Consider the following 26703-nt stretch of genomic DNA (forward strand, 5'->3'; position numbering starts at 1 on the left):
ACCTCAGACAAAATGACTTAACGAAACACACTGTTTGATGAGAAGTCAAAACGCCTCCAATAAAGTTCCGATGCCCCTTTTGAAAGTGAAAATGGTCTGAATTGACTTTATAGACGATTCGAGTTGACTTATAGACCCTCCGATTTGACTCGGACCGAGTTGTCTTCGGGCCGAGTTGACCCACGTTTAACCTTGACCTCGGCAAGTGCCCTTTGACTCTGCTCAAAGTTGTTTATTTTTCTTGCTTCAAACCAAATAGTTTACAACTTCTGTATATTATTAGAGAAGATCAGATTATTGATAGTTGATTTTGTTGAGAAAAAGACAAATATACGAGACTGTTACTAATTTACCCACAGTTCCGTATACCAGAAGGCGTGACAAAAGGCAAGATGGCTGATTACGGTGAACCCATCTCCGACCATGATAAGGTAATATACCCTAGTTTTATTTAACTAGAATGCATGCTTTACTTCTTTTGTGATTTTTATAAAAAGATTGGCTTTATGAAGTCAAACTATGGACACAAGGGTATAACTGCATTGTGACACAAGGAAGAAGCGTTATTTATGGTGTTTCCGTTGACTTCCGCTTTCTCATGTTGACTTGTCATTTTCAATAAATCGTTTATTTGGTATTAGGAAATGTTTAAATTATTTTCTACAGCTTCCCTAGAAGTTTAATAATGAATTTTAATTAAAACTGCTTGATTCTCTTATAGTTGAACAATGCATTATTTACCATATTATAAAAAAACAATTGACAAGGAAATAAACAAAAACAAACAGTTTCATATTTACCAATGCCAAATTATGTCTTGAAACACCCATAGAAAAGTGTTTTTATTTAATTACATTGAATTGATATGTGGCTGACTGGATCATTTTGATACTGAATGCAAATAATTTTATTTGATGACAAATGAGTCATTGCTGAAATCCATTTAAAGAAATGCCCATATTTGGAAATACCATTGAATATTGTAAATTCAGAAACTATTGCCATGTTTTTATTAATGCAAAAAGAGCAATTGTATTAGGTTTGCTAAAAAAAAAAATGGCATTCAGTAGTGATTTTCCTTTTCAACATTTTTAATTGCATTATATGAATTGACAGTTTAGTCCATTAGTCTGATGCCCCAGGCTAATAGGATTTTATTCAGGCCAAATAAAAATATATGTGTGGTTCCAGTAACCCGACCGACCCTAGTTAAAACCCCCCGACCCTAGAACTTTTTTTTTCATTTCTGAAAAATAAATTTTCAAACGATCAAATTTTGAGGATTGTGAATTAAAATAATTAAATTCATAGATTTCTGTCATCTGAATTTCCATCACAAGTAACTGTTATGGCTAAAATGCAACAATTCATAACAGAATGCAACAAAATTAACTAAAAACGTATCATGACTGTTTATTTTACAACCAAACACATGTAAAAATGGTGGACTTCTGGTTGGGGCGTGTATAATACCGGAAACAATTTCGGTCAACACGATTTTTTTCCGGATTTTGACATTCAAAAATAAAAATTAAAAAAAAAAAAAAACAATTTGCCGACCTACCGACCCCATTTTTTAAAAGTATGTAACTGGAACCACACATATATTTTTATTTGGCCTCAGACAAGTAAGGTTTTAACAACTTAGTTTACACACCTAACAAAATTATAAAAATAATGGTCCTCAGAGTGTGTAGCTAGTAGTTGGAATTTTTATTGGTTCAGTAATGTCAATGATTCACAATAATAAATGCAGGCATTAATTTCAGAATTGAGATTAGTTTGCATATACATTTACCTGACTCCCTTTTGGAGTTACTAAGAATAGTAGGATAAACCTGCTCCACTAAGTGGGAAATTATTTGTGACAACCTTTTTACAATCATCGTTTTGGTAGAAGATATTGTATGAAATACTTCGATATTTTAGCACAGACTTATGATACACAAATTTAGTTAACCTTGAAGGTACAGCTATATATATAGTTAACCTTGAAGGTACAGCTATATATATAGTTAACCTTGAACAGTGATTTTCCTGGTGTTTAGGGGAAGGGTCCTGGGGCCCATGCAATTGGGAAAAAAATTATGGTTTTGGAAAAATATGATTGGTCTTTACGACGGCGGGCACACGGCGTAAGCCGTGTGCGCCTCGCTAGGGGGGTTTGGTGGCATGCCCCCCCCAAGAAAATTTTGAAAATTAGGTGCAAAATCCTGCATTCTGAGAAGGATTAACTGCATGAATTGCCTACAAAATAAGCTATCTTTTTAAGGAAAAGGATTAAAAATAAAAGTTGAATGTGTCTGAGGACACATTTGCATGCACTCAAGCTTTGTAACTTTACTCTTGAAAGGTAAAATTCAACCTATCCCTTCTGATTCTATTTATAATGAGAATCTATAGAAATTCTAAAAAGACACATTTGAAATCTGAAGCATTTATTTTTTAGTTTTATTTAAAATTCCAAGTTTTCCTTCATGTTTATTTTTAAACATGTCAACTAGTTGTTCCAGTTCTGTATCTGAGAGTCGGTCTTTTCCTTCTTTCACTTGTTTCATCAGAAGGAAGTAGAAACGACTTTTTGAATCCAAAAGCTTCCAGCTTCCGGCATTTACTACCGTCCGCCGCCTTTAGCTTCTTTGTGTAATATTTGGAATTATGAGACATGATCTACGTTCATTTTGTTTACATTATGTCTCATTTTTTTGCTTTGTCATTGAATTATTCATTCGGTTGTTTCAAGCGCAAACATGACTAGAATATCGTAGATTGCAATGCAAACCAAAAAAGATTGCAAACCATTCATCGTCTTAAGTGAACGATAATGATAACTCCCGAAATACCCCGAACGCTCAGAGATTTGTCAACAAAATAATACACGATACGGAGATACGACAATAACAAAATCTCGCGACGATGTCCATATACGATTGGGAATTTTAGAGCTGAAAATTGGGAAAAAAAGAGCATATTTCTCTTTGGGAATGGGGCCGAAATTTGGCCCCAAAATGAGGGTTGGAAAATCACTGCCTTGAAGGTACATATACATTCCTGATGGCCTAGGATATCTGTTAACTCTCTTAATAAGCAGTGTTTTAGGTGTAAATCGTAAACAGAAAATATTATCAAAACAGTTGAAGTGATGCTAAGGGGACCCCCCCGGGTGTTTAAAAAGAATGGTTTAGTTCTAAAGGAAGTTCTTGAAATCCCTTGCATGTGACAGGTTTGGTCTTACTAATTAGACATTGACAAAATGACTTAAAAGTAGTGTCAAGAAGAAAAACTATTAGTCATTAGAACACTAATTTGGAGACATGATGTGAAATTCAGCACTAAAAAAGTTGAGAACAAATAATTTTATAGAAAAAGTCAATATGTATGACAGTTAGTTTAATTACATGTATAAATGAAAGAATGGAGATAAAAGCTCTTTAAAACCCATTCTATATGATGTATGTACGTATAAATGTTTGTCGAATAAAGACATACATGTATTAGGCCAAAAAAAAATATATGTCTGTTTCCTGTTTCCCGACCGACCCTGACTCAAATCCCCCGACCCTAGATCTTTTTATTCAATTCCGGAAAAAAATCGTTTCAGGTCCGGAAAAATTCGTTTCCGGTCCGATCCAGCTCCGTATTTTACTATACCCAAACAATCAAAATGGCTGCTCCCAGCACAAATGTGATACAATTAAGGTTTAAAAAATGTCGGCACTGGGAGGATTATTCAATTAAAGCTTCTTTAAAGAGATTGAATGATTTTAGGGTACAGGACCCTAACCAAACATGACATTTAACCATCTGCAAATCTGACAGGGAGTGCAAAAAAAAAAATAAATCCTGACCTACCGACCCTGATTTTTTTGCCTTGGCAGCAGGAAACAGACATATATTTTTTCTTGGCCTTATGTGATATACATTATCATACCTGCCAACTTTCACAATTTAGGTGTGTACTACACGATTTTGACCCTTTCTCACGATTGCATGATCGTGATTGTGAAAAAACCTCTAAAACACGATTTTTGAAAATCTACACGAAAAATTTCATTGTTCCTGATTTTGAACTGTGTCCAAGGGAAGTCAATCATGCTCAGCTAATCAAATTCTGTGTTTCTCGTGATCAAATTAATGAGCCAATCAAAAACGTTTTCTCTCAAGATTATTCTAACATGCTAGATTTTGAAATTGTGTTGTATTCCTCTGTGTGTCAGGGTTCTCACTAGGAATTTTTCATGGTGAGTCCTGGGACTCATCACTTTTAGAAATGGTGAGTCCCAAAAGATTTTGATGAGTCCAGGATGCATGTATTTTTTTTGTGTCATAATATAATGAAATATGACGAAATACAACTGAAACGATGCGTGTTGGGTTGGTAGTTTTTATTAAATTAAAAAAAATTATGCCCTCTTAATAGTTATTGCTCAAAATATATACATGTAACAGACTTCTAACTGGGTCTATCATATTCTTGATGTTGGGCCACATTGAAAAAAATGTTGGTTTGTCAAAGCCAGAGTTCCATAAAAAAAAATCAGGGCGATAGGTAGGTGTTAAGAATTGCACATGAGGTCTTCCCGCTACCGCTCTCCTTGTACACGACGTCACCGTTGTTGTGACGTTAGCTTTTCAGAGTTCAATACAAGTATCATTGCAAGCAGACGTTCTTATTTACTAAGCCTTAATTTGTGTCCGATACAACCACTCTACGATATTGGTACCGAGACCAGGATGAATCTGAAGCTACGTTCGATACGAGCAGGACATAGGAGTGCAGTTTCCAGACTGATAAAGAAATTTGAAGACGTTCAACAAGAAGAAGATGGAACCGTGGACACGGAGGATTTGTCAAACATATTGGATAGTCTGAAACGGAAGCAAGAAATATTACGCAAGTTAGATGAGGACATAGTACAGGAACTGGACGACGGAGATATTGAAACAGAGATCGTTGAAGCAGATGAGTATGCATTTAACTTAGAAGGTAAAATTCGTCAAGTCAACAAATTTATCTTAGTCAAAACTACAGCTTTGAATACACACGCAGAAAGTTTTACTCCACGCATAGAAACTACTCAACCCGTTCATACTATAAACTCTTCATATACAGAACACCAGAACAACTTAAATTACCGTTTGTCAGATTTTCGCCCATCCTTTAGCTCAACTAGTGAATACAACAAACTACCCAAGTTGAATCTCCCTACTTTCGATGGAGATATACTTCAATGGCAATCATTTTGGGACTCATTTGAGACAGCCGTGCATACGAACCCAACCTTAAGCAACGTCCAAAAATTCAATTATTTGAAATCGTTACTTCACGATGAAGCTCTAAAATCAGTGACAGGTTTTGCGCTCACTAATGCAAACTATGAAAAGGCAATTTCCCTATTACAAGAAAGATATGGTCAGCAACATAAAATTACACAGAGGTATATGCAGGAACTTATTGATATTACGTCGCCTAGGTACACACTTTTCAACCTCCGACATTTTTATGACAACATTGAAATTTACATAAGAGGTTTAGAATCACTAGGACAAACTGATGATTCATACGGAGCGCTGTTAGTGCCAATAATATTGAACAAACTACCAGGGGAAATTCGAAAAAACCTAGCAAGAGAATTTGGGTCCACAAACATACGCTTAGCAGACTTACGAAAAGGCATATTTAATGAAATAAATATCATGGAAGCCGGTAACTCAACAGACAGTCATGAAAATCCTACCGCTACTGCAGCATTTTTAACGAACACAATACCGCGAAATCGACAATCAAGTCACAACCACCAAAATAAGAATCACCAAAACACTAACTTCAAATCTAAACAGTGCGATTATTGTCACGAATCACACGCCTCGGTAAACTGTACCAAAGTTGTTGAATATCAAGACCGGATATCAATAGTCGAAAGAGACCGCTTATGTTTCAACTGTTTAGGACATCACAATTTGGTTGATTGTAAGTCAATCAAATCATGCAGAAAGTGTGACAAGCGTCATCACACAAGTTTATGTAAAGATAATACACATAATGATTATCTAGACAGTGTAAATGTAAGTACCATACAACACAACGCGAAGGAACCGGACACAATTTCACATTCACAGGCAACCACGAATGTTTTGCTAAAAACTGCAATTAATCCAGTAAGATCGGGACGACACTGTTCAGATGCCAACATTCTTTTTGATGAAGGAGCACAGAGATCGTTCATCACAAAAGACCTAGCCGCTAAATTACAGTTATCAATAACTGGCACAGAGACTTTAAACTTATCCGGATTTGGGGACAGTGCAGAAAGTACAAGAATTAGACATTTAAAAACTAGTATTATTTATTTGCTCACAGATGAAGGACAATTGCCGATCAGAGTATTGATCGTACCGGAAATCGCCGCACCGCTCAAAACGTACATCCGTAAAGCCGCTAAATTGCCGTATTTATCAGGAATAGAACTCGCGCATCCAGTTACCACGAACGACAATTTTCACATCTCATTACTCGTAGGAGCCGACTACTATTGGTCAATTGTAGAAAACCATATTATTAGAGGCGAGGGACCTACTGCCGTGAAATCCAAAATTGGTTATTTATTATCAGGACCACTTCACAGTACACCAAGATACAAACACCAGCAAACATCTACAATGAATTTGAGGATATCACAAAATACAGAAGAATGCAACCCGGGGAAGTTTTGGAAGACAGAATCATTTGGCATTGAACCTATTGACGAGAGGACAGGGAGAAGGAAAGTATTAGATTCATATCAGAAAACAAGTAACCATGACAACAGACAGTTCGCTACTTTATCCCGGAAAGAAAATCATCCACCTTCACCAGTGAACAAAGAGATTGCAAAGTGGAGAAAAGAAAATGTAATTAAAAGACTTAAAAAGGAACCGCAATTATTATATCCACTAGAACTGGTAGCTGAAGAATACACAGGACCACATGGTGAAATACTACCCGCAGGACGAGCGAAGACCAAAGCAAAAGAATAGATAAAATATGGACCAAATGAGACTATCGTACACTGTTATGGACTGTTAAGTGCTCGTGCTATATTACAGACTATGAAATCATTTATTCGTGTTCATTATTAAAGACAGTTAAAGACATTCAAAGTTTAATATTTATCAGAGACAGTAATTGAAAGTGAAATTTTCATAATTTATTTTCATTTTATTGTAATTAAATTCATTTGCGGGCCCCCAGAATGTTAAGAATTGCACATGAGGTCTTCCCGCTACCGCTCTCCTTGTACACGACGTCACCGTTGTTGTGACGTTAGCTTTTCAGAGTTCAATACAAGTATCATTGCAAGCAGACGTTCTTATTTACTAAGCCTTAATTTGTGTCCGAAACAACCACTCTACGATAGTAGGGTTTTAGTTGGTTTTTTTTTAATATGAATGGACTACTTCATAATAAACTCAGTTAAAGAACTTGTGTGGTCATTTTTAGTTACCAAAATTTATTAAAAATACAAAAAAAAATAACTTTACAAATTAACCCCTTCCCCTCTACACCCTTTTCCCAATTAAATAAGTGTAGATTGAATTAAATACACCAAGTTTAAATACTTTCATGGCACTACCATATCAGCTGTTTATTTTAAATGTCTATAAATATCCAGACAGAGTTGTCTGTTACTTAGGTGTTTCCCCAAGTATTTTTCCCGCCTAAATGATCATGTGACATGTTTGTCAACAAAAGAAAACATTTGGTGAAGGAATTCATTTAATTTTCTGGATTTTTCTGCTTTTAATAATTTAGTTTGGATTTATATTCATTCCATTTAAGGTACAGTCAAGCATTTGTATTTAAAAAATAGTTTGCAAACAATTTTACTTTTGACAAATGTCTCATAATCGCCGTTCATTGGCTTGTTCAACCATGCAGATAATGTAAATTATGTAAATTATAAATCTATCAGCTGTCAAAAATATTGATCTACGCATCACATCGATGTTTTGACATCGACTTCCGGTTTAGTTTCTTGTCAAAACAACGGCTCAAAACAATGTCATATCATAAATCTTCTAGGCAAAATGATGTTTCTGAGACTCAGGGGATACAATCAGGACGCGTCCCAGGGACTCACGGGTTTAAAAAATGATGCGTCCAGCTCGATTCCCATGCGTCCAGGACGCGTATACGCGTCTTAACGAGAACCCTGACTGTGTTAGTCAGAATTGTAAAATTGTGAACATGGCAGGTGATTTTTCACCTTCAATGAGGTTCTTACACAGATTAAGAATAAAAGCATGGCTGATTGACAAAATTCAATGATGCAGTCAGAGCTCCAGATAAGCTGCGTATTTGCGTGATCACGCAATACAAATAATAAAAAACCCAATGCAATTGCACATTGCAGGGTTCAATAACCCAATTAATTCAAAGGAAAACCCAATTATATGCCAAAACCATGAGTTCTCAACCCTTTTATTGGCTACCATTTGCGTTATTTACCCTTATCAGTTTACAGTCGTCGCGTAAACTATTTTTGTCGAGCCTTCGACTTTAGTCGAAAAAGCGAGACTAAGCGATCCTACATTCTGTCGGCGTCGGCGTCGTCGTCGTCGGCGGCGTCCACAAATATTCACTCTGTGGTTAAAGTTTTTGAAATTTTAATAACTTTCTTAAACTATACTGGATTTCTACCAAACTTGGACAGAAGCTTGTTTATGATCATAAGAAAGTATCCAGAAGTAAATTTTGTAAAAATAAAATTCCATTTTTTCCGTATTTTACTTATAAATGGACTTAGTTTTTCTGCGAGGAAACATTACATTCACTCTGTGGTTAAAGTTTTTAAAATTTTAATAACTTTCATAAACTATCCTTGATTTGTACCAAACTTGGACAGAAGCTTGTTTTATATGATCATAAGATAGTATCAAGAAGAAAATTTTGTAAAAATAAATTTCCACTTTTCCGTATTTTACTTATAAATGGACTTAGTTTTTTTGCCAGAAACAAAACATTCACTCTGTGGTTTAAGTTTTTAAAATTTTTATAATGTTCTTAAACTATCCTGGATTTCTACCAAACTTAAACAGAAGCTTGTTTCTGATCATAAGATATTATTCAGAAGTAAATATTGTAAAAAAAAAACATCACTTTTTCCATATTTTACTTATAAATGGACTTAGTTTTTCTTCCAGTTAACATTACATACAGTCTGCAGTTAAAGTTTATAAAACATTTATTAGATTCATAAACTATCCTGGATTTTATTCCAAACTTGGAAGCTTCTTTCAATCAAAAGGCAGTATCGAGAGGGAAATTTTTATTGATGTTTTTCCTCATTTTTGTTGAGTCTGCGATTAACAGCAAAAGTAGGCGAGACACTGGGTTCCGTGGAACCCTTACGAATTTTTATAATATTTATAATTGGAAATTTCCTTTCGTTCTAAAAATAGATCCCTGCATCAAGTAACTGAAATGGGTGCCTGTTAGAGTTTTCCGTTGCTCAATAGGTACACATGTTTTTGAAAACATTTCGATCTTCTCGGGGTTTATCCAATTAGCGTGTGTCATGTAGTCAAATTTTGTTGGCATTGCTCGGAATTTATCATAACATACATTGAATTAAAACGAAAGTGAATGTCCGGTAAAAATATTGAATAGAAGCATGTTTTCTGCTTCTTTTGAAAAGCTGAGGGAAAGTTATGATGATAACAAGACTCAGTCAGTGTTTTTAGAAAGCGTCCATCGAACACACGGACGTGTGTGCGTATCTTAACGAGAACATTGCTGATAAAAACGGGGTTTCCTCAAAAACGAAATCAGTTGGAAAAAGTGAAAGGCCAAATCAATTATGACATGATAAAGCATCAGAAACCAAAAGTTCTAATAAAAGACAACTAAACCCAGATTTATGAAAATTGGAATAAAACAAAAACATTCAAGTATAATTAGAGTTTATATACTATTTTTTTTTCATTTTACGGTTATAATTAATGCCGGAATACACACACAGGCACTGGTCTCAGAATTTATTATATAAAGGTATAAGACGAGTGCCTGTGAATACACATATATCATGTATATCCGTTTTGTATCAGTTTATATGAGAAAATACAAAACTGGCAGACGGTTTGAAACGGAACACAAATTAAACCTACAATTGCTCCTCAGTGAATAAACCAAATGAAACAGCTAGCAAATAACCCTAACCCTAAACCAAGTAAAATAGGCTAAACAAAGAAAGAAACATATTTAAGATGGAAAAAAATGTGGGGTTGATATTCCCTAAATATTCAATATTGTGTTGATGAAAAAACCCAATACATTAAGGAGCTTGGTGGTGAAAAACCCAATTTGATATTAACATGAGGGGTGAATATGAATTGATAATGCAATTAAAAAACTTTATCACCCAATTGTATAAGAAAATGGTGGGTAAAAAACCCAATTTGTTAATTCTTATCTGGAGCTCTGATGCAGTACTACCATAAAGATAATAAATAATAGTTTATTCACTAATATATTGACATTACACTTGCTGTAACATATGTTATTTATGTATTCAACTACATTACCAAATCATTTAAAGTACAATGTACTATTCAATTTTTTTCACAAGGACCAAACAAACAGGTTTAGAACAACCTCCCACATGAGGGGTATCCCTTAAATGAAGGACTGTCCCTAAGACAAGAGGTCATTTAACTATTGTAAAAATTAAATAAGAAAAATTAAGATTTTTTAACTTAAAAATGGGAAAATTCATTATATTTGGAAAAACTTTTCTAAATGAGGGGTCCAATTATTTTGAGTAATAAAGAAGATATAAGTCTAAGAACATTTCAAAATTATTGTACATGTGTTTGACCATATAATACCAGATGGATCATAAGATGTATGCATTTGTAGTTCTTTGGGAAAATTTCTTCAGATAGTATGAATATGTGCTCATTTTATAAAAAGTGGGGTTTTTTATGGCCTTACATTGAGGGGTTACCCCTAGGTGTTGTTCCCAACTTGATAAATGTCTTTCTTTCTGCATAATTTTGAATTGGAAAAGCCAACAATCATTTAGAATCCTTACACATGAAAAAAAATCCTGGTCTTATAGCTACATGCTCATCTTTTCTACTGATATAATAACTAGAATCATGCAAGTAAGCTCATCATACAAATATGACAATTTTTCTAGACCACAAAACAGCACATGCAAAATATGTCGCAAAGAATTTAACCTTTGAAATTGTTGTTGTGCACTAAAACCCCCATGGGCACTTTCAAAAGTTGGCAGGTATGCATTATTTTGTGCATTCATGTACAAATGCACATTGAGTTTAAATAAAATATGCATGAAATGCAATCAAAACCTAATGGGACTGACTTGATATCTAAATATTCCAAGGCTGATCACAACCATTTTGGATACACAACATATAGTGCATTGATCACAACATTCTATACATACTATCCATTAACATCCAGAAATTTATCAATGTAATATACATGTATGCTCAGATATTTAAGGCACAAAATGATTGTATTACTAGTGATACCCTTGTCTGGCAGTGATATTGTTGGCTCTTTTCAAAACTACCTCTACCCTTTTTTATTGGGAAATATGCATCATTTTTGTCGAGCCTTCGACTTTAGTCGAAAAAGCGAGACTAAGCGATCCTACATTCCGTTGTCGTCGGCGTCGTCGTCGGTGTCGTCGGCGGCGGCGTCCACAAATATTCACTCTGTGGTTAAAGTTTTTGAAATTTTAATAATTTTCTTAAACTATACTGAATTTCTACCAAACTTGGACAGAAGCTTGTTTATGATCATAAGAAAGTATCCAGAAGTAAATTTTGTAAAAATAAAATTCCATTTTTTCCGTATTTTACTTATAAATGGACTTAGTTTTTCTGCGAGGAAACATTACATTCACTCTGTGGTTAAAGTTTTTAAAATTTTAATAACTTTCATAAACTATCCTTGATTTGTACCAAACTTGGACAGAAGCTTGTTTATGATCATAAGATAGTATCAAGAAGAAAATTTTGTAGAAATAAATTTCCACTTTTCCGTATTTACTTATAAATGGACTTAGTTTTTCTGCGAGGAAACATTACATTCACTCTGTGGTTAAAGTTTTTAAAATTTTAATAACTTTCATAAACTATCCTTGATTTGTACCAAACTTGGACAGAAGCTTGTTTATGATCATAAGATAGTATCAAGAAGAAAATTTTGTAAAAATAAATTTCCACTTTTCCATATTTTACTTATAAATGGACTTAGTTTTTTTGCCAGAAACAAAACATTCACTCTGTGGTTTAAGTTTTTAAATTTTTATAATTTTCTTAAACTATCCTGGATTTCTATCAAACTTACACAAAAGCTTGTTTCTGATCATAAGATATTATTCAGAAGTAAATTTTGTAAAAAAAAAATTCACTTTTTCCGTATTTTACTTATAAAATGACTTAGTTTTTCTTCCAGTTAACATTACATACAGTCTGCAGTTAAAGTTTATAAAACATTTATTAGATTCATAAACTATCCTGGATTTTTTACCAAACTTGGAAGCTTCTTTCAATCAAAAGACAGTATCGAGAGGGAAATTTTTATTCATGTTTTTCCTCATTTTTGTTGAATCTGCGATTAACAGCAAAAGTAGGCGAGACACTGGGTTCCGCGGAACCCTTACGAATTTTTATCTAATTGGGAAATCTATAATACCATGAATTTGACTGTAACTTCAATTTGCAGACCCCCTTTCAAGAGGTAAACGCTTATTTGAAATAAGACCCCTTATTGTCAGTGAATATACATAAATAGACCATCAAATCTGCATATATAGTCATTTTAGGCATGAAAAATATTTAAATGAGTGTTTTTCAATTTGTATTCATGCACAATTACTACTGAGACTGCACTGGTTGGGAAAAAAGTTGTCTTTTGGGGAATAATTTTAAGCCATTTTTTTTTCAAAAACCCTGTATTCTCCAGTAGTTTAAGCCAAACAATATCACTGTCTGGTGACCATGAATATAACCTTTTAAATTGATAAATAGTAGTGTTATGAGGATTTTGTCCTTTAATGAAGAACTGTGTTGGACAATGTGCTGTTATATTTTAAAATTGTTAAAGAATGTAAGATAATAAACTATAACATTTTAATGCCTTATGCCCCCGGCCTTAGCAGAAGGGGCATTAAGTTTAACCCTTGTCCGTCTGTACGTCCCAAAATTCTCTCCGTTCTCTAACTTTAGTTTGCCTCAACTAAATGTTATGAAACTTAAATACAATGCTTATTATCACAAAACACAGATCAAGTTCGAAATTGGTTTTGTTACTTTTACCGTTCTAGAGTAATGCCCCTTAATAAATTGAAAAATTGCTGGATTTTTTGTTTCTGTCTCTAACTTAAAGTCATAAGGAACGAGTGACCGGTGAAAAATAATGTTCTTCCAATTCTTGAACCAATGCATACAAACATCATAAACTTAGTCTTCTGTTCAAGAAGTTTTCATTTTTTTGGCATAAATTTCGTATAATCATCAATTTTTTTTTTTTCAATCGGTCAGTGTTGTTGTGAATATATGGCAGGTAATTAAAGTTCGTGTTTTGAAGCCGAAGTTTAAGGATTGTCACCTGTTTGTCAACAATCAACAAAAAATCTACAAAAAAGCATGGAAATTGAGCACGTGTTTAACATGTAAATTCATATAATAGTTTATTTTAAGGACATCCATGCGTATTGCGATCACCAGATTTTTGCGAGATGGGTCACACTGAGGTCACTTTGCATACGGAAAATATGTCGGGGAATTGCTTCCTGGAAGCAATTAGAATAAAGTAAACTTCTTCTAAATATGAATAAATTAAAGAATTTTCTTCAGAAAAAAGTATATGTACATAAGTTTTATAATGTAAACTATCCATTGAGTTATAAAAAACATATGCATTATTTTTTTTAATTTGAGGTTTCTTATGACTTTAAGTTTGCCGCAACCAAATGTTATGAAACATATGCATAATGCTAATTGCCACAAAACACAGATCAAGTTAAAATTTTGGTGGCATCATATTTACTGTTCTAGAGTAATGCTTCTTTACATATGGTTCAATTGCTGTTTTTTTCTGTTTTTAGCTCACCTGGCCCGCAGGGCCAAGTGAGCTTTTCCCATCACTTTGCGTCCGGCGTCGTCATCCGTCGTCGTTAACTTTTACAAAAATCTTCTCCTCTGAAACTGCTGGGCCAAATTAAACCAAACTTGGCCACAATCATCATTGGGGTATCTAGTTTAAAAAATGTGTGGCTTGACCCCGCCTACCAACCAAGATGGCCGCCATGGCTAAAAATAGAACATAGGGGTAAAATGCAGTTTTTGGCTTATAACTCAAAAACCAAAGCATTTAGAGCAAATCTGACAAGGGGGAAAATTGTTTATCAGGTCAAGATCTATCTGCCCTGAAATTTTCAGATGAATCAGACAACCCGTTGTTGGGTTGCTGCCCCTGAATATGTAATTTTAAGGAAATTTTGCTGTTTTTGGTTATTATCTTAAATATTATTATAGATAAAGATAACCTAAACAGCAATAATGTTCAGCAAAGTAAGATTTACAAATAAGTCAACATGACCGAAATGGTCAATTGACCCCTTTAGGAGTTATTGCCCTTTATAGTAAATTTTTAACCATTTTTCGTAAATCTTGGTCATCTTTTAGAAAAATCTTCTCCTCTGAAACTACTGGGCCAAATTAAACCAAACATGGCCACAATCATCATTGGAGTATCTAGTTTTAAAAATGTGTCCGGTGACCCGGTTAACCAACCAAGATGGCCGCCATGGCTAAAAATAGAACATGGGGGTAAAATGCAGTTTTTGGCTTATAACTCAAAAACCAAAGCATTTAGAGCAAATCTGACATGGGGTAAAATTGTTCATCAGGTCAAAATCTATCTGCCCTGAAATTTTCAGATGAATCGGACAACCTGTTGTTGGGTTGCTGCCCCTGAATTGGTAATTTTAAGGAAATTTTGCTGTTTTTGGTTATTATCTTGAATATTATTATAGATAGAGATAAACTGTAAACAGCAATAATGTACAGCAAAGTAAGACCTAAAAAGAAGTCAACATGACCAAAATGGTCAATTGACCCCTAAGGAGTTATTGCCCTTTATATAGTCATTTTTTTTAACAATTTTCACAAAATTTGTAAAATTTTACTAACATTTTCCACTGTAACTACTGGGTCAAGTTCATTATAGATAGAGATAATTGTAAGCAGCAAGAATGTTCAGTAAAGTAAGATCTACAAACACATCACCATCACCAAACCACAATTTTGTCTTGAATCCATCTGTGTCCTTTGTTTAGTATTCACATAGACCAAGGTGAGCGACACAGGCTCTTTAGAGCCTCTACTTTTTTAGCTCACCTGGCCTAAAAGGCCAAGTGAGCTTTTCTCATCACTTGGCGTCCGGCGTCCGTCGTCGTCGTTAACTTTTACAAAAATCTTCTCCTCTGAAACTACTGGGCCAAATTAAACCAAACTTGGCCACAATCATCATTGGGGTATCTAGTTTAAAAAATGTGTCCGGTGACCCGGCCAACCATCCAAGATGGCCGCCATGGCTAAAAATAGAACATAGGGGTAAAATGCAGTTTTTGGCTTATAACTCAAAAACCAAAGCATTTAGAGCAAATCTGACATGGGGTAGAATTGTTAAACAGGTGAAGATCTATCTGCCCTGAAATTTTCAGATGAATCGGATAACCCGTTGTTGGGTTGCTGCCCCTGAATTAGTAATTTTAAGGAAATTTTGCTGTTTTTGGTTATTATCTTGAATATTATTATAGATAGAGATAAACAGTAAACAGCAATAATGTTCAGCAAAGTAAGATTTACAAATAAGTCAACATGACTGAAATGGTCAGTTGACCCCTTTAGGAGTTATTGCCCTTTATAGACAATTTTTAACCATTTTTCGTAAATCTTAGTAATATTTTACAAAAATCTTCTCCTCTGAAACTACTGGGCCAAATTAATCCAAACTTGGCCACAATCATCTTTTAGGTTAGTGGTTTGAAAAATGTGTCCGGTGACCCGGCCATCAAACCAAGATGGCCGCCATGGCTAAAAATAGAACATGGGGTAAAATGCAGTTTTTGGCTTAGAACTCAAAACCCAAAGCATTTAGAGCAAATCTGACATGGGGTAAAATTGTTTATCAGTTCAAGATCTATCTGCCCTGAAATTTTCAGATGAATCGGACAACCCGTTGTTGGGTTGCTGGCCCTGAATTAGTAATTTTAAGGAAATTTTGCTCTTTTTGGTTATTATCTTGAATATTATTATAGATAGAGATAAACTATAAACAGCAATAATGTTCACCAAAGTAAGATTTACAAATAAGTCAACATGACTGAAATGGTCAGTTGACCCCTTTAGGAGTTATTGCCCTTTATAGTCAATTTTTAACCATTTTTCGTAAATCTTAGTAATCTTTTACAAAAATCTTCTCCTCTGAAACTACTTGGCCAAATTAATCCAAACTTGGCCACAATCATCTTTTGGGTTAGTAGTTTGAAAAATGTGTCCGGTGACCCGGCCATCCAACCAAGATGGCCGCCATGGCTAAAAATAGAGCATGGGGTAAAATGCAGTTTTTGGCTTATAACTCAAAACCCAAAGCATTTAGAGCAAATCTGACATGGAGTAAAATTGTTTATCAGGTCAACATTTATCTGCTCTAAAATTTTTAGATGAATCGGACAACCCGTTGTTGGGTTGCTGACCCTGGATTGTTAGTTTTAAGGAAATTTTGCTGTTTTTGGTCATTATCTTGAATATTATTATTGATAGAGATAAACTGTAAACAACAATAATGTTCAGCAAAGTAAGATTTACAAATAAGTCAACATGACCGAAATGGTCAATTGACCCCCTTAGGAGTTATTGTTCTTTATAGTCAATTTTTAACAATTTTCATAAAATTTGTAAATTTTTACTAACATTTTCCACTGAAACTAATGGGCCAAGTTCATTATAGATAGAGATAATTTTAAGCAGCAAGAATGTTCAGTAAGGTAAGATGTACAAACACATCACCATCACCAAAACACAATTTTGTCATGAATCCATCTGCTTCCTTTAATATTCACATAGACCAAGGTGAGCGACACAGGCTCTTTAGAGCCTCTAGTTTCTGTTTTCCAAATAAAATTTGCCTCATCTTAAAGTTATGAAAATTTTACACAATGCTTATTATCACAACTACGTTCAAGTACACATTTGGGTAGTGCCACTTTTACATTTCATGAGTTATGTCCCTTTATAACATTTTATGCAAGCGTGGGGATCATCTGTGTCTAATCCATGACACATTCCCCATTATTTTTGTTATTTGAGATTTTTGTGGATTCTGTTTCTAGTAGAACTGTTAGATTGGAAGTGCAAAAGGAAGGAAAGGTTCTTTCAGGCTATTCCTGGAATTTACTGGTTTAATTTTAAATTAAATGATTATGAATATAATTTGATATTTTGTTTTCTTTTTAGGTCAATATAGCCTCTGATTTCATCTTGCATGCACCTCCTGGTGAATTTAATGAAGTTTTTAATGGTAAGTTTTTAAAAAGTAATAAAAGATAATGAAGATATTAATTATGAAAAAAATGCATTATTCAAAGACTTTTTCCAATGATTACCTATTAAATGATTTTATGTGATAACTAAAATGCATCAATATAGAATTTTATTGACATTTTGTGATGTATGCAGCTTCTTCTTCACGATAACAAGCTTAAGATTCTGCATAAAATGTTAAAATATGTCTTTTTACCAACAGACCTTCAATTTGTTCTCTTGTAGACTACAATGCTGACATCATATCGCAACATATAAATGCAATGTTTACATGTAGTTAAGGAAACATGACTTAAAGAATAAAGTCTTTAATTAAAAAGACATATTTATATAACTATATATAATTCATAACTTGATATATTCCTATTCTTAATTATGTGTACTTCTTAAATACTGGAGTTAAAGCAAATTTATTAGAAATATCAATGGATTTGTTTCAGATGTTAGAATTTTACTAAATGATGACAACTTGCTAAAAGAGGGAGCTTCAGGGTAGGTGTCATATTTTACACTTTTAACATGTTGATATCTCCATTACATGTACTATAAGTATAAATACATGTACATTTATTCATGTTTACATTATTGAATTTTCTCACTCCTTAAATTTATGGTAGGCTAGCAGTATTGAATGTTCAGTCATTATTTTCAATTATGATTTAGACACATTTTACTGCAATTTCTGTTTTAGTGGATTCTTGCACTTAATAAAGATCTTACTAATCATATTCTTGTAAAATAGATGAATTTTATTTATGTATGATCCTACTTCTTGCAGTTGGAAATCGTTATGATGAGATTGAAACTTGCGTCCTAAACCATTAAAAATATGAAATGCAGAGTTACACAAAATAAGAGAATATTTATTAGCTTAAAAGACAATCAACTATTTCAAGTTATTTTTATACGACCGCAAAAAAAATTTTCTTTTTTGGTCGTATATTGGTATCACGTTGGCGTCGTATAAAGCTGCTCCCTGCAGAGCATCTGGTTTAAAATGATGAGAAATCCAACCTGTCTGAAGGAAAGATGAATTGTTTGAGAATATTGATAACCTCATCCAATCATCACATAAGATTACCATTAAAATATTGTATGCTCTTTATTTTTTAATAGAGCTTTTGCACAGTATAACAAAGATCAATTTACACCATGCAAAGTTGAAAGCACTCCAGAAAATGTAAGTATCAAAAGTTATGGACATGCATGTTCATGTTGTTTATATTACAGTTGAAATTCTAAGCATGAAGATATGGTGATAAAAGTGTAAAATGGACGTGATCAAGTCATCATCAAGACATTAAAAGTCCACAAAACTTGTACATTACTTAGAATAATTGAAATATGACTCCATAAATCCCACTAAAAACCAGGTTAAAAAGTACCCAAGTACTAATCTTTTCCAGAATTTACATTTTTACAGTGTTTATTACTTAAGGAATGACTAATATTTTTTCTGTCTATGAAGGGATAACATCAAAATTGTGGTGCACACAGTGACACTGAATAACATGCTATGCAGGTTATTTTAAAGTGTGAACCACATTTTAGCTCACAGTTCAGAAGGAACTGTGAGCTTTTTCTGAACTGTGAGCTTTAGCCATTACTAGGCGTCTGACGTCCTCGTCGTCGTCATCCTCGTCTGTCTGGTCTATTTCAAACATCTTCTACTCTAAAACTACTGAACAGATTCCAACCAAACTTTAGCTGAATGATCCTTAGGGTATCTAGAATAAAGTTTGTGTTTTATTTACTGTTTCAAAAAACATGGCCGCCCGCCATGGTTAAAAATATAACATAGGGGTAAAATGCAGTATTTGGCTTATATCTCAAAAACTAAAGCAGTTAGAGCAAATCTGACAAGGGGTTAAAGTGTTCGCCTGGTAATGTTCTATCAACCCTGAAATTTTCAGATGAATCTAAGAACCTATTGTTGGGTTGCTGCCACTAAATTGGTAATTTATAGGAAATTTTGCAGTTTTTGGTTATTATCTTGAATAGTATTAATGCTTAAGGTAAACTGTAAACAGCAAATATATTCAGAAAAGTAAGATCTACAAATAAGTTTTATATGACCAAAATTGTCAATTGACCCCTTAAAGAGTTATTGCCCTTTAAGGACAATTTTACACAATTTGTTTATCATGTTTTCTAACTTTAAAAAATCTTCTTCTCTAAAACTATTGAACCAATTTCAACCAAATTTAAGCTAAATGATCCTTTGGGTATCTAGAAAAAAGTTTGTGTTTTATTTTCTGTTTCTTCAAAAAACATGGCCACCATGGCTAAAAATAGAACATAAAACACTAAATTGGTAATTTTAAGGAAATTTTGCAGTTTTTAATTATCATCTTGAATATTATTAATTAAGGAATGACTTTAATATTTTTTCTGTCTATGAAGAAATAACATAAAAAATGTGGTGCACACTGAATAACGCGCGTAGTGGGTTATTTAACAGTGTGCACCACATTTTTTGTTATTTCGAATAGACAGAAAAAATATTACAGTCGTTTCTTATAATTTAATTCTAAATTCCATTTTAAACCGTAGAAAACCATGAAAAAACGTTGATGACGTCACAGTTACATGACTAAATTATGTCTATGGGCTCATAAACAAAATAACGTCAGCCAATCAGAAGACGCGTTACATCCAAAATTAAATTATTGTGCATTAAAGAGAATCTCTCATTCTTGCTCATTAGCTGCAATGTCATAAATGCAAAAAACATATTCTATTGCCATGGCCAAATTAAAATTGTGCAAGAAAATTCTTATACTTGAAATCATATTACTGCAATTTATTCCAAGATATGCATTATGTAGCTGCAAGGTTACAATTCCATTAAAGCTTTTTCATATTACACATTTCAGGTACTTATAACAGAACATGGAGATTTAGGAGGAAGTAGATTTTTGGACCCAAGAACTAAAAAATCTTTCAGGTAGTACTCTCACATAAATCTCATTCTAAGGTCTGTTTTTAACCAGATTTTTGAACAAATAAATCTGTTATTGTTTTGGGGATTACAGGAGATGGGCAGATGACAAACATGTACAGTGTCCATTCATTAACATGAAAACACATTAACGAAATCTTCTATTTGTTTGAAATTTCATTTTATATATATAATTGGGTCAGCAACTCATGGTGCAGACAGAAAAAATAATAGAGGGAAAAACACACCATACCCTCTTGGAAACCCAACAGATGTAAACACAATTATTTAGTGATTAATTTGAAGTTACTGAAATCGTGTTCTGAATAAGAAATTTTATTTAAAATAACATGCTGATGATACTATATTTTCACTTTGAAGTTGTGATTAAAAATTAGAGGGTTGAATATGTTCTAACCTGATACATATTATTTTTTGTCATTCTAGAATGCAACTATTTTCACATTTGAACAATGCATATTTACACTGTCACTGTTACAACAAACCAGATCCTTGCTCAGCTTGGCAAGATGCATTGAGGCTTTGGAGTTAGATAATCACACACTCCATACATCATACTGTAACTAATGATAATCAGTTCAAAAAGCAGAAGTTAAAATTTTTTAATTTTTATTTTCAAAGATATGACCATCTAAGAAAAGAAGCCAGTGATTATCAGCCAGGAGATGTTGATAAAAGTGCAGAGAAATGGAGGGCAGCAATAGAAACCGCATTTACTGAATATCGTTCTAAACATTATAAAAATGGTGTAGTGACAATTTATGGTAGTAGTTCTGGAGGAAATATAACAATCATAGCTTGCCTAGAAAGTCATCAGTTTCAACCTAGAAATTTCTGGTAAGTTCACATTGAATTTTTATAATACTTAATTTAATTTATAAGTGTTGCGTTTAATTCATTATTGCACAATGTACCAGATAGAACCTTTCCATTAGTATTGGGAGCAGTGCTCCCTCTTTTTTATCATGACTCGTGGTGTACTGTTTCAATTTAATCGAATGACCTACCTTTTTCATTGTGCTCCCGTGAATTGTTACTGAGCTGTTCAACACAGTGTGAATTCCTCCTGAAATTTGGGTATTTTATGTAACAATTAGATAACAACCAAAAACCTGTGCTAATTTGTAAGACGAGAGATAATAAAGAAGTATAACTCAATTAAGTAGAAACATGTATTTTTTCTAATGTTTAGTAATATTAACAGAGTTTTCAACAAATTTAATGGTTTTGACATTGCCTCAATCTCGTTGTTATGCCTTTAAAAAAAATCATACATAAAAATTACTGAGAGACATGAGCAAATATTTAAATTTAAAAAAAAGTCAATATATTGAACTGTCATGACTTAGGTATATTTATTATGCCACTTAGCAGCACACTTTATAATAAACACTATAAAATGTGAACACATTTTGAATACACAAGAAATGTGCTTATGTTCTGTTTATGAAGTATGATTGATTTTTCCTTTATTTACTAGGAATGGCCGATGGCGATCACAATGGTCAGCTACGTTTCCTGAATCAGGTGGTAAATGTGAACTGACTGGTGTCCTTAAAGTTCAGGTAAGTAAAAAATCTGTTATACATGTGTATTAACAAACATAGATATTATACTTATAGATAACTAAGAAAATCAGAGATTATAGTATGTTAGTCCACAAACAACAATATCAATATTTGCAGGTCATTGAAATTTTTAATAATGAATGATTTGAGAGAAAATATATACTGTACAGTTAATAGGCAATGTACTTTGAAAAGTACAAAGGGAAATTCACAGGTTATCCTTTGCATTATTTTTTTTTATATTTTAAGAACATTTTAATATTTTGTAGAAAGTATATTCTCATTTGAAAAGATAAAAAATGGAATGTTTAATTTCAGGTCCATTATTATGAAGATGGAAATGTACAGTTAGTTAGTTCTAAAGAAGTTAAACAGTCTCTAAATGTTACGGTAAGTCAGTGAATTACAATGAAATTCTTAATCAAGTGAATCAACATATTGAAAACAAATAGATGTAATTTTGAACATGAATATATCTTCTAATAAAATTTGTGTTTAATTTGCCTGTGACAAGTATTGGTGAACTTTTGAACTGAATCAGTGCTGATCTAATCATCTTTTAATTGAAAGAATTTTCCCAATAAGGAGATGCGGTATGATTACCAATGAGACAACTATTAACCAGAGACAAAGGAATGGAAATCTACAGCATTATTTTACATTTAGGCCTTCATAAGTGAGCAAAACTCATACTTTTTAGTTAGCTATAAATGGGAAAAATGTCAAAAGAGAAAACCAACAGGCTGTTTTATGTTAGTTTCAATTAACAATTATTTTTTTTTAGCAAACATCAAAACAAATGACAACCACTGAATAACAGGCTCCTTAATTGGGACAACCTATTGAAAAAATTTGGTGGGGTTATTCATGTTTATGAATGATAATTCCTAACATGGCATAGTGGTGTAACAGCAAAACATAATCAAAGAGCAGATTGCTCTGAGGGATACGATTGCCATTGTTTCATTGACACATGTATGCATGTAGCTGGATAATATTATTTTCAAAACTAATTCAAATGACAAACAGACATGTAAAATAGTTACAAAATAGCCAAACCCGGATAAAAGTGTATGAACAATGTAATTAGGTCTATTGTGTTTTATTTTTGTACTATCAATACCAAGTTTACTTTCCACAACAGTCACTGACTGACTCAGAGTGAGAGATGTCAGAGAAGGTATTTTATTTCACTCATTGGTTATTATATTTTATTAAGTGTTTGTTAGCGATGCGCCGACGTATAGTCATCAATGTGCTGATGGATAGTCGTATGATGTAGATGTAGATGTAGATGTAGATTTCAATTCGTATCTTATCACCTTTTTTTCCTACGTTAATTCTAGGAGGAACCCCATTCCTAACGCTTTAAATATTTAATTTCCTTTGGATCAGTCATCATGGCTCCTTTCCGTACACATTTATCGGTTTAAATTGCATTGGGTTTTAATATGATACGACGTTTATTGACAGAACGAGCTAATACTTGACGTCTTGTTTATATTCAGAATTCACGGAAGTTCCTGCCGTAAGGGAGACAACTAGAAACGATAATATGGAAGACTCCATTTCGCCTGAAGGGGTGTTCTACAATGTGGAATATATTTATTTTAATCTAAATGATGCATATGATTTAAAATTATGCAACAACAATAACCCTCAATAGCAGACATACATAGAAAAGATCCCATGAGTTATAAATTAATTAATTGAGTGGGGAATCCAGAGCAACCATTCAATCTAAAACCCCTTAAAGTCAAGAAAACTATACGCATGCGCATAATTTCCAAATCAAACCCTGGGGCAAGATATATTAAATGCTTATTAAACGACCTAGATGGTTCTCAATTTCTTTATGGAAGTACAATCTCAAATATCAGTTTCATAACGGTAACATATAAGAAAAACTCCACTTCAGTTCTTATATGACAGAAATAGATTTATCGGTATTCAGAGAACTCTCGCATTTTATCAAAACTGGGAATTCCCTCTGACGTGTTTCTAAATTTATAACTACACTAAATATAAATACTGCTTAATTCTGATTTTCCGTGTTGTTAAAAACACGCATCGAAGTCAAGGGAATTATCAAACATGAAGATTATGATAAGAACATTATAGGAAAGTTGATTAAGTTCAATCCCTTTGTTTGTTTTTACCTTTTAAAGCAAGACAATCATAAGAATCTGAGATGTTCCTTAATGTTTAGAATAAAACGATTGACGTGAGGGAAATTGCTCTGAGCCACCGGTATAAGTCTACAGATTGCTTGAAAGCAATCGTATCCCAAAAACAAACTGGAAAAATCAGCTGGAAAGGGCTTCACTCACAGTATTTTCAAATAAAGGAAACAAATATAAATATGCTTCATGCATCAAGATTTTTGTATATTTTCAGTCAGAACAACAAACAGCAAAAGAATTTGTAAATGTTATATCAGAAGCTGAAAAAGAATACCTGGTTAGTAAAATGTTTTATTTGATACCATATAAAATTGAGAATGGAAATGGGGAATGTCTCAAAGAGACATAAACCCTACCATAGAACAGACAACAGCAATACCATAAAAACCATCATGTTTTTATTCAAAGATTGCTCATTCAATATGCATAGTGTTTAGGTCATTCTTTATCTATATTGACATATAATTTTTTTTAGATAAAACCTTCTCTTCTAAGAGACAAATTAGTTTTATTCTGCAGTATTATAGTTGATGTTTTAAAAAAGTGATTTGTATGTATTGGTATCAAAAATAATTTGTTCACTGTGAAAATTTGATTTTAATTCATGTTCTTAAGATATATCAGTCATTATCAGATAACACTAAAATGTACCAAACTACAATCTCCAGGAAACCTGGAAACAAAACTTATAATTTCTTGTTTGTGAATTGATTTATATCAAAAGTGCTAATGAAATAAACAAAAGAATGTAACAAAATTCTTAAATAATCATAAACTTATTTTGCCGAGTTTGTTGAACAAGCTGAGAAAGATGTATATTATTGTTTTGGCATTTTCAACTATGAATAACATTTTAATGTTGTCCCAGGAATAGATTACCTTAGACGTATTTGGCACAACTTTTTGGAATTTTGGATCCTCAATGCTCTTCAGATTTGTACTTGTTTGGCTTTATAACTATTTTGATATGAGCGTCACTGATGAGTCTTATGTAGACGAAACGCGCATCTGGCGTACTAAATTATAATCCTTGTACTTTTGATAACTATTTTTCAATTAGAACTTGAAATTATCTTTTGATGGCGTAAACTTTTAATATAATTTTATGTTTGTAATGATTTGATTGTTTTTATTTAAAGATGGGAATAAAAAGTGTTTTTCAAATAGTACTTGAAATTCTTTTTTGATGGTGTAAAATTCTAATATAATTTCATATTTGTGATTGTTTGTATTTATAGATGGCAATAAATGAAAATTACCAGACTATGTCAGACACAACATTCAAAGCTCTGAGACGTCAACTGCCTGTGACAAGAACAAAAGTGGACTGGAACAAAATAATGAGTTATTCTGTAGGACAACAGCTAAGCCAAGGGAAAAAATAGTGAACAATTTTATATTAATTTGTATATGGCTTTAGAATGGACAAGAATGATAAACTTTTGTATTGCAAGTACAAGTTCTTGAAAGTTATTGGTGCGGTTTTCATGACTTACAAGTCGTGTTACATAATAATAGCAAATACATTGATTCACGAATAATAATAATACATTAAATCAGCAAAATTTCCTATTAATAAAACAAAGCGTTTCTTGTGAGATATAAGTATAATTTATGTTTTGTATTGGGTACCAGTTTACTGAGCTGTGTTAGTTATACATGTATAATCCTACTAAATATCTATATTCAACACAAGGGTTTAATTGAGTTTATATAGAGACCAACAATTAATAAGTGATATCTTAAATTTGTATCAGAGGGGTTACAACTTCATTTAAATATATTTAGCTGCATATTATCTAAGTTGTATGGCTGATAGTTTAATCCATATAGATGAAATGGTAAACTGTTGGGAGGATGGTATGATATAATGTTGCTAGTCTTCTACATTAATGTCTCATCTTTGGCATTATCCAGTATTGTCTACAAATTGTGTGTTATCTCACTCTTTTACGTATGTCTTAAAAAAATTGATTGAAAAAACAGAGGCAGATCCAACCATTGTTTTAAAGGGGTGGTTCCTTACCCAGGATAAAGAGGGATTCCAACACCCTGGATTTGCAACTGAAAAAAAACAAACATTATTTTTTGTTACAATATGATATATCTGAGAAAGGTGAGATTCCTCACTGACAAACAGATGAAACTCCTGATTGAGTAGAATATGCTGACACATTAATGAGTTGAAGAATTGTCCTGTCTCAAATAGTATTTAACATCCATTAAAGAATACAAATATTTTTATATGAAGAAAAACATGTTACACTGTCAAAGATTATATGTTACTGAAAAGCTGGGATGTTTTGCAAATTTTGTATTGCTACCTTTGTCTCTAAAGTGAAAATGAATAAACTTTAATTTG

General features: G+C 32.9%; 1 protein-coding gene across 1 annotated transcript; it reads left to right on the top strand.

The window, feature by feature from the left end:
* Positions 1-252: 252 nt before the first annotated feature.
* Positions 253-26703, top strand: LOC143044186 (F-actin-capping protein subunit alpha-like). The gene is made up of 10 exons (XM_076216083.1): positions 253-431; positions 17542-17605; positions 18069-18120; positions 18745-18808; positions 20505-20575; positions 21212-21427; positions 22071-22155; positions 22477-22548; positions 24556-24618; positions 25580-26703. Exons 1-10 carry the CDS (start codon positions 393-395, stop codon positions 25724-25726), a joined length of 873 nt encoding a protein of 290 aa, XP_076072198.1. The 5' UTR covers positions 253-392; the 3' UTR covers positions 25727-26703.

Source organism: Mytilus galloprovincialis, chromosome 1, assembly GCF_965363235.1.
Source record: "Mytilus galloprovincialis chromosome 1, xbMytGall1.hap1.1, whole genome shotgun sequence".
Taxonomy (NCBI): domain Eukaryota; kingdom Metazoa; phylum Mollusca; class Bivalvia; order Mytilida; family Mytilidae; genus Mytilus; species Mytilus galloprovincialis.